The sequence below is a fragment of the Anomaloglossus baeobatrachus genome (genome assembly GCF_048569485.1).
Source record: "Anomaloglossus baeobatrachus isolate aAnoBae1 chromosome 5 unlocalized genomic scaffold, aAnoBae1.hap1 SUPER_5_unloc_12, whole genome shotgun sequence".
Taxonomy (NCBI): Eukaryota; Metazoa; Chordata; class Amphibia; order Anura; family Aromobatidae; genus Anomaloglossus; species Anomaloglossus baeobatrachus.
Window position 1 is genome coordinate 90,970 of NW_027441787.1, and position 9,792 is coordinate 100,761.

The 9,792-nt window shown below is 46.1% G+C and overlaps 1 protein-coding gene across 1 annotated transcript; it reads right to left on the bottom strand.

Annotated features, from left to right (window-relative positions):
- Positions 1-1,633: 1,633 nt before the first annotated feature.
- On the bottom strand, positions 1,634-9,347 carry LOC142258815 (oocyte zinc finger protein XlCOF7.1-like). The gene is made up of 7 exons (XM_075331406.1): positions 9,232-9,347; positions 7,900-8,050; positions 7,591-7,770; positions 7,386-7,509; positions 7,205-7,302; positions 6,917-7,007; positions 1,634-2,850 (listed from the first exon to the last, which is right to left on the bottom strand). The coding sequence occupies exons 2-7, from the start codon at positions 7,975-7,977 to the stop codon at positions 2,066-2,068; spliced, it is 1,356 nt and encodes a 451-aa protein (XP_075187521.1). The 5' UTR covers positions 7,978-8,050; positions 9,232-9,347; the 3' UTR covers positions 1,634-2,065.
- Between the last annotated feature and the right edge of the window lie 445 nt (positions 9,348-9,792).

A 9,792-nucleotide genomic window follows, 5' to 3' on the forward strand; every position in this document is an offset into this window, starting at 1 on the left:
CGCTCAATCATCTGTCCGGGGTTCAAGGTCTCCGGCTGCAGCCATTTTTTGACAAGGTCCAGTAAGACATGGGCCTGTGAGCGTGCAGATTTTCCCTCCTCAAAGGACCACTGATTCACTCGTTGGGCCCGGAGATAAGTGTTAACCCCCATTCGTGCAAGGATCTCACCTTTCAGTGTGCCATAGTCCTTGGCATCCTCCGTGCTGAGATCCAGGTAGGCTTTTTGGGGTTCACCTACCAAGAACGGGGCCACGACATCAGTCCAACGGTCGATAGACAATTTCTCTCGCTCAGCGGTCCTCTCAAACACGGAGAGAAAGGCTTCTGGGTCATCCTCTGCACTCATCCTCGTAAGTGCTGCCCTTACTCTGTCCTGGGCCGCAGGAAGGACTGGATGACCTGGAGTTACCGCTGGGAGCGCTTCTCGCAGAGCAGAAAGCTGCTTAGCCAACAAGCTGTTTGTCTCCTGTTTCTGAACGAACGCCCGCTGGAGCTGGACATTGGTTTGTTGCTGCTGAGCATTAGCCTGGGCCAGCTGCTTTACAAGATCCTCCATAGTGGCTGCTGAGTTAAACTGTAACTTTGTAGGCTTGATCATAAACATGTGAAAACTGGGTTGTTGCCCCTAGCAACCAGGCTGCAACGCCTGTAAGCTTCGTGGACCCGCCGATCCACCGCAAACAGTCAGTAAAAAAAACTAAAAAATCTTTTTTTTTTTTTCCCCGGGTAAGTACCTCTTAGGCCATTGCCCTTAGCAACCAGGCTGCCATGCCCGCATTCTCCACCATAATGTGAGGTAGCAGCGTTGCTTGGGCAAAAACGTGAGGCAGTGAGGCAGCAGCATGTTCACACCAACAGTCTATTTATTGTTGCAGCATAAATAGATCAAATTTCCCACTGTCAAAGTCTCTTCCGGATCACAGCCGGTGCATATAGACAAATTCTTTGCATCAAAAAGTCTTGTTACCTTAGGACCCCGTTAACCACAGGGATCTGTGTAAGGTTCTCCTAGGCTCACACTCTTGGCCTGTGTTCACTCCACACAGAGCCAGCCCAGCTCACACGGCGTGTGTTAGCTTCACCAAGCCTGGCTCAAAACTGAGACACACCCTGCTGTGCTCTGCATGATTTTAAACGAAAATGCCGGACATGAGAATTGCTACAAAACCTGGACTGGGAGGAGGGATCTGTCTCCCTGTTACCCTTTGTGCTATACTCCCAGTAATAGCTATAGCAAACTAAGAGGGTTTCCAGACACATTCTGGGGGACACATAGCGGTCTTCAAATATTACCCCTGTCACTGCCTCACAATAAATATATATATATATATATATATATATATATATATATATATATATATATACACACACACACACACACACACATTTCGTATCACTGTGTTCAGAAACGCACGATATATCAAAACATAAAATCAATTAATCTGATCGGTAAACTGTGTAGCGGGCAAAAAAATTCCAAACACCAAAATTAAATTGTTTGGTCGCTACAAATTTTGCGCTAAATGCAATAACAGGCAATCAAAACGTAGCATCTGTGCAAAAGTAGTACAGTTAAAAAAACGTCAGCCTAAGACGCACAAAATAAGCAGTCACTGAGCCATAGATCCCGAAAATTGAGAACGCTACGGGTCACGGAATATGGCGTAAAACGTACACCACTTTTTTCGAACAAACTTCAGATTTTTTTTAACCCCTTAGATAAAAGTAAAGCTATATATGTTTGGTGTCTACGAACTCGCACCTACCTGAGGCATCACACCGACACATCAGTGTTACAATATAATAAACAGTGTGAATAAAATATCTCAAAAACAATAATGCTATTGCACTTTATTTTGCAATTTTTCCGCATTTGCAATTTTTTTTCCGTTTTCCAGTACACTACATGGTAAAACTCATGGTTTTATTTAAAAATACTACTTATTCTGCAAAAAAAAGACCTCACATGACCATATTGACTGAAAGATAAAAAAGTTACGACTATCGGAAGAAGAATCGCGAAAAAAAAAACGGAAAATGCAAAATTGGCCAGTCGTGCAGGGGTTAAAACGGCTTCTTCACTGTGTGAATTTCTTGGTGAATAACAAGATGACATTTCTGTGTAAAACATTTCCCACATTCTGAACAGGAGTATGGCTTCTCACCTGTGTGAAGTCTCTGGTGTCTAACAACTTGTGATCTACTTGTAAAACATTTCCCACATTCTGAACATGAATATGGCTTCTCCCCTGTGTGAGTTCTGTGATGTGTGGTAAGATTTGATTTAACTGCAAAACCTTTTCCACATTCTGAACAACAAAAAGGCTTTTCCCCTGTGTGAAGTTTCTGGTGATCAACAAGACTTGATTTCCAGGTAAAATGTTTCCCACATTTTGAACATGAAAATGGCTTCTCCCCCGTGTGAGTTCTCTGATGTCCAACAAAAACTGATTTCTGTAAATAACATTTCCCACATTCTGAACATGAATATTTCTTCTCCCCTGTGTGAGTTCTTTGGTAACTAACAGACTCTGAAGAAACTCCTATATCCCATGTGTGAATTTTTTGATGGATTTTTTTAATTTCTGGAGTTGAAAATGGCTTCTTTGCTGTAAGAGCACTTTGATTTTTAATGACCCTTTTGCCACATTTATTTTTCTTAATAGTCTGTGATGAATCAGAAGGTAAGACTTGTTTAAAACAATCAGATGATAGATCTTTGCTGTGAAGGGAAGATGGTATATTTGGAATAATGGCATTCACTTCAGTTATATCTTGTATGATGTTAAGGTCATCTGATGTAAAAGTTGAAGATGTCAGTTGTGTTTCTGATCTCCTGGTACAGACATCTGGCAAGAATAAAAATTGTTTTTAATAATATATAAAAAAAAATGTAAGTATATAATTTGTAAAATAGCTGAAGAAATTGTGAGTTATTTAGCAAAGTATGATAATTTACTGAAACAAAAATCATTCACAATCTAACAGTGGACGTCAGAGCAGGAACCAGTAGACCATGATGTTCAACCCTTTTTGTTAATTTTGCCTCCCAAATATTGAAATAATAATCCACCAAATAATGTTTTCTAGGCCAAATTTTTACCAAAAAACTACTATTCCATCAGTGGAAAAACAGAGTGTTTTCACATTGGTTGTATCGGAAAGACTATTGAAAAGAGATATGGCCTCATAATCCAATCCAGCAAAATGTCTTTGATGTTTCTCAGCCTTGCAGTGGCCCAAACACTGTTAGTATCCACATGTTTGTCATTTCCACAGGGAAGAAACCGCATAAATATTTACAGTTCGCGTGTCTCCTGGAGCACAAGCCGGGCACTATGTATTGGGCAATAAAATGACATATTTACTATTTTCACTATGCAACATCTACTCCATGCTAATTTCCATAAACTGCTTGTAGAGTCAAAATACCATGTTTTCCCAAAAATATGACACTGTTAGATTTGTCTTTGCCCTGAAAAATGCACTAGGGCTCATTTTCATTTTATGGCTTATTCTCCGTTGGGAAAATCCCCCCCCCCCAAAAAAAAAACAAACAAAAACAGACCCCCACCTTCCCGTGAGAATTATACTTTCCAGATTCCGGACGTCTGCGTGGCTCCCAGGTCCTCTTGTGATCTTCAGCATGTGCTCCCAGCAGGTATGCTCCGTGTGGTCCTTCCCTGCTCTGGCAGACACTCACATACACACATCGCGCGCACACACGCACATTCACCTCATCCAGAGATACTGATTGCTTCTGGCAAGCAGAGAATCCTGGGACACAGTGCAATGGTGCGCAAGTGTAGCGCCCCTGAGCCACTCAGGGCACTACTAGATACTGCATCTTCACAAGGATGCAGGGCCTACCCTCTAAACCTGGAACACCAGTGCCTGTAACATCTACACACACACACACACACACACACACACACGCACACACACACACACACTAAAATCCTAGTTTCCATGACACACCAGGGGGCCTGGACTAGTCAGACACTGGGGAATGGCCACCTATAGGGCGGAGCTAGACCAGGCGACTAGACAGCCTGGTGGGAGTGGACAAGACAGAACAGTAGTGCACAGTGAAGGAGAGTGAGGTGCCTTGAGCTGGGTCATGTAACAGTGACCCGGGGGCACAGGAGAGTGGTTGCCTGGGCGGGTACACCAGAGTACCGCTGGGACCAGAGCACCGACGGGGCACAGATCTCTAGGTCAGGCGATAGTTTCATACGGCCTGGCAAATACCTGCACAGTGAGGGGACCTTTATGGACCTCACTGCCCCACAGATCCGGGGGCACCAGCAGTAAAGCAAGGATCAGGGTTCAGGACACAGACCAGCCCTACAGGATCCACACTGCCCGCCATATGGACAAGGAGACTGGCACAATAAGGGACAGTTGGCCCCCAAAACGCTTCAAGGTACGGGGACCCAAAACACAATGAGGGTGCCGGGAACAGAGCAAAGTAATCAAGCTGGCACTGGAAATACAGGGACCTGAACCAGCTGTCCAAGGGTCCAAGAGTGAGTACAGACTGTGAATTACAACCCCGGTGTGGCCTCCTTTACTCCGGCACGTCTACCATATAGCTCCCTGGGCTGAGCCCTACCTGCGGAGGGCCTACCACCACAGCTGCCATTGCCACCAGCACTAGGGATAGCCAACCCAGCAGCGGCGGTTCCATCGTCCTAACTGCAGCCCGCAGGTTAGCGGAACGGCGGCATTACAGAAGCGAACGGGCGGCCTGTAGTGCATATGTAGCGGAAGTGTGAAAGCACCCTGATGCTGCCACTGTTTTAGAACTCCAAAGCACTTGCTTTACTGTCATTTTTGAGAGCGCTTTTGTGAGCGCTCTCGGTAATGACCCATAAGATACAGGCTATTGATGAACGCTAAGTGCTCAAAAATAGCTCCTGTAATAAAATAAAAAAAAAAAAGAGCTGGCCGAAACAACACCTCGCTTTTCTAGCCATTGACTTATATATTCAAAATTGGCAATCTTCTTAGCGATTTTCCAGTGCTTAGCACTTGGGTAAGTGCCTACTGTGAAAGAGGTCTTAGGGCTAAAACACAAGGCCGAAATTCCCTGCCTAATTTGGGGCCGAAACATCTGGGGGCAAAAAGCTGGGGGCGAAATATCCATGGGCGAACTGCTGTTGGCGAAATGTGCGGGGGCGAAATGGGCGAAACATCCTGGGGGCGAAACATCCGGGGCGAACTGCTGGGGGCGAAACATCTGGGGGCAAAACATCGGGGGGCTAACTGCTGGGGGCGAAACATCCTGGGGGCGAAATGCTGGGGGTGAAATGTTCGGGTGCAAAGTGTACCTGGGGGTGAAATGCTGGGGACGAAATGTTGGGGGCGAAACTTCCAACTCCCCCTCCATGTACCCACTGTGGGGTAATCCTAACCTCCCTCATATGTTACAGTTAAGGTCCAGTCACACATAACGAGATAGTTAACGAGATCGTTACTACGTCACAGTTTCCGGATCGTTGTTAAATCGTTGGTGAGATCGTTGGTGAGATGTCACACAGTCATTTTCCCAACAACTTTAGTAACGATGTAGCGACCTGTATAACGATCTCGTTGGTCGATGGGACCCTGTCACACAGCAGCTATGTAACGATTCTGACCTCGAATAGGGGCGTAGTGTTTGACGCTGTAAGCCACGTAGGTGTGCATATGCGTTACCTTTTCCACACCCCTCTGCTCCGATTGCTGGCCAATACTGCGTTCTGATTAGGCGGCCGGCCTAGAACGCAACTTTGTATCGCTTCATCCTTTGTCCCATTTTGAGCAGGTTCTATCCTCAAAGCAAGGCTCAAAAAGGAACGAAGCATGAAGCGATACCCAATCAGAACGCAGTACTGTTCTCAGCGCCAACCAATCAGTGCAGAGGGGGCGCGGAAAAGGTGACGCAACTACACGCCTACGTGTCACACTTTAAGCTCTCATCTAGGTCGTTAATGAGATCGCTGGTAGGTGTCAAACATACAGATCCATCCGGCCCAACAGGACTCCAACGAGCCAAAAATGGCCCAGGACATTCAGCAACGACCAACGATCTCACAGCAGGGGGCGGATCGTTGGTGCATGTCAAACATAACGAGATCGCTGGTGAAGTCGTTGTTTTGTCACAGAAACTGTGACGTAACAACGATGTCGTTAGCGATCTCGTTATGTGTGAAGTGGCCTTTACCCTGTGCTGAACGTTGGATAAAAACGCCCCTATCAGCACATTCATCAGAAGGGAGAGAAGTAAGATCCATCAATAGGAGGCCGAGATTCTAGGAAGATGGATTCATTGTTCTCAGTTGGAGAAACAATAAGAATCTTGTAGTTATGATACTTATTAATGGCGGATAAAGATAAAATAAATTATGTTACAAAGCAAGCTTTCCAGACTACTGAGGTCTCTTCATCAACTACAAGATTATTATTTAGTTTCTCCCACTGAGAGCAATCAATCTTTATTCACCTGGTGAACACGGCACCAAACTAAGAATCTAGGAGGTCACCAGCATCATTACCCTCCGCTTTCTCATAGGCGTCCACCATACTGATTAGATTCTTCTTCCCATGATTTCCAAGTTGTCTGCACATTCTGCGTACACTGTCATTTGGCTTTACAGATTAGAGATCTGGGCAGCTAAGGGTCATCATCTTCTGATTTCAGGGGATAGGAAGGATCCTACCTGTAAAATCTGGCTGATACAGATCTCACTCCAACAGAAGAGCGTCCAATGCCCAAAATAATGGGGACAGTTTTGGGTGGAGGAGCATGTGGTGGTCTAGCAGCAGAATGGTGACCATTTAATATGGCCGGACTACAACCCTGATAAAGTAGCCACAGCCGGTGACTGAGAAGAATCTGTGACTTCTCTGCATTTAGTGGTCACTACTCACCTGGGCGGTTATCTGTAGGAATCTCCTCTTTACTCCGCTCATCACCCCTCACATATGTCTCTGTAGTATTAATATGGGGCAGATCTTCCCCCTGAAACAAATATTGTAAAAGTCACAGACAAATGGAGAAGTCCCATCTATGATCAGCTCTAATCCTGCCATCTCCACCGCTCTCATTACACAAGTATAACACATATAATACTGGAGGATAAAACAAGACTGAGCACAAGACCTTCACAGCCGTCTACATATCATAGGGAGATTTCATGGCCCCTTCTCTCCATCTACCTGATAATCCTGAGGAACATCGGGATCTTCTTGTTTACAGTCCTGTGGGAGAAGAGGACGGGGACATCTCTCTGGTGTTGTCCTCTTACTGGATTGACCTGGAGGAGACACATACAGGGACTGAATTCATTCCTTACATACAGATAATTATAGGCCATGTGTATTTAGTCCTGTCTATTACCTGGTGATGTGAGGGGCTGGGGAACCTCCATCATGACGTCCTTGTACAGATCTTTGTGTCCTTCTAAATACTCCCATTCTTCCATGGAGAAATAGACGGTGACGTCCTGACACCTTATAGGAACCTGACACATACAATGATACCGTCACCCCCGATCCCTTCATAGCGTTACTGTATAATGTCCCAGCATTCCCAGCAGTGTCACCTCTCCAGTCAGCAGCTCAATCATCTTGTAGGTGAGTTCTAGGATCTTCTGGTCATTGATGTCCTCTTGTATCGGGGGGTGAGGTGGAGGCCCCGTGATTGGGCTCAGGGGTCTTCCCCATCCCTCAGACACAGGGGCCTGACAGCGCTCACTAGAGGTCTTCTTCACTACTGTGTAATCCTGGTTATGGAGAGACACAGTAATAAATCTCACTCCAGACATTTCCAGAGTCCTCACCTCTCCAGTTCTGTCCATCTGTTATTCCCATAGATAAGAATGATGTAATGTGACGTCATCAGAATCTCTCACCTCTCCAGTAAGCCGGAAGAGGATCTCGAGGGTGAGGTGTAATATCCTCTCCGCCATCTTGTCCCTGTCCATATCCATCCTTCACGGGGCAATCAGGAGAATTCTCTTCTATAGAAGATCTCCACTTGAGAGGATCCGATATTGTAGGGACCTGAATGGGGAGAAGATGACGATGTAACATCATAAAGAATGCGCTGTAATAATACAATTACTGGAGATAATAAGGGGAACATTATACTGTGTGAGCAACGAAAGGGGCCGAGGACTGAGGGCAGACGGGTTTCCTCACTTCCGGCCTCTCATAGTTGGGGCGTCTGTATCTATCAGAGGAAAAGGAACAAAAACCTGCTTAGAAATCACCAAGAGAAAAACAGCAAGAAAGTCTCAGAGCTGAAGGGGTTAATGCCGCCTGCCCCAGTAATGGGGAATCTCCACACACCTCCACCTGCAGAGCCGCACACTAGATATATAATACCCTGCACCTACCTCCACCTGCAGAGCCGCACACTAGATATATAATACCCTGCACCTACCTCCACCTGCAGAGCCGCACACTAGATATATAATACCCTGCACCTACCTCCTCCTGCAGAGCCGCACACTAGATATATAATACCCTGCACCTACCTCCACCTGCAGAGCCGCACACTAGATATATAATACCCTGCACCTACCTCCACCTGCAGAGCCGCACACTAGATATATAATACCCTGCACCTACCTCCACCTGCAGAGCCGCACACTAGATATATAATACCCTGCACCTACCTCCACCTGCAGAGCCGCACACTAGATATATAATACCCTGCACCTACCTCCACCTGCAGAGCCGCACACTAGATATATAATACCCTGCACCTACCTCCACCTGCAGAGCCGCACACTAGATATATAATACCCTGCACCTACCTCCACCTGCAGAGCCGCACACTAGATATATAATACCCTGCACCTACCTCCACCTGCAGAGCCGCACACTAGATATATAATACCCTGCACCTACCTCCTCCTGCAGAGCCGCACACTAGATATATAATACCCTGCACCTACCTCCACCTGCAGAGCCGCACACTAGATATATAATACCCTGCACCTACCTCCACCTGCAGAGCCGCACACTAGATATATAATACCCTGCACCTACCTCCACCTGCAGAGCCGCACACTAGATATATAATACCCTGCACCTACCTCCACCTGCAGAGCCGCACACTAGATATATAATACCCTGCACCTACCTCCACCTGCAGAGCCGCACACTAGATATATAATACCCTGCACCTACCTCCACCTGCAGAGCCGCACACTAGATATATAATACCCTGCACCTACCTCCACCTGCAGAGCCGCACACTAGATATATGGCTGCTTTGTGCTTCCAGGACCTGTGATGATGTCACATGGAGGGGAGGAGTCAGGGGTCACATGATCAGATCCTCAGTGTAGTCCTATATTGGCGTGCACACACTGGATGTCTGAGGCGCGGTGTCAGTGGACAGTTATAGTAAGCCACTGTTGCGTATGTATGTGACCCCTTCACACTGTTATTTCAATCTTTGCCTAATTAAATTCTTTATTGATAAGTTCAGGTGAGGAGAAGATTTGTTGAGCGACTTTCAAATAAAGACGTTTGGACCTGATCGGTCTTGATCACAAGTCACTGAAAATGTGTGTATGACGTATATGGAGCAGAGCCGCATGTGTACGATGTGTATGGAGCAGTGCTATGTGTGTACGATGTCTACGTCGCAGAGCAGTGTATGTAACGGAGCCGTTTGTGCATGACGTGTATTTAGTGAAGCTGTGGGTGCACATGTATGTAGCAGATACCCTCTTTTACCACTTTATTAATCCCCAAAACACCCATGCATCTCCAAGATGATCCACACGAGG

What these genes read in the sequence shown, in the direction of transcription:
- LOC142258815 (XM_075331406.1), bottom strand. Translation starts at nt 7,977, where the DNA reads ATGGATATGGACAGGGACAAGATGGCGGAGAGGATATTACACCTCACC. An exon ending in CCAGCCCCTCACATCACCAG is followed by an intron (nt 7,303 to 7,385) that starts GTAATAGACAGG and finishes TGTCTCCTCCAG; the next exon opens with GTCAATCCAGTAAGAGGACA. An exon ending in TCCTACAGATAACCGCCCAG is followed by an intron (nt 2,851 to 6,916) that starts GTGAGTAGTGAC and finishes TATTCTTGCCAG; the next exon opens with ATGTCTGTACCAGGAGATCA.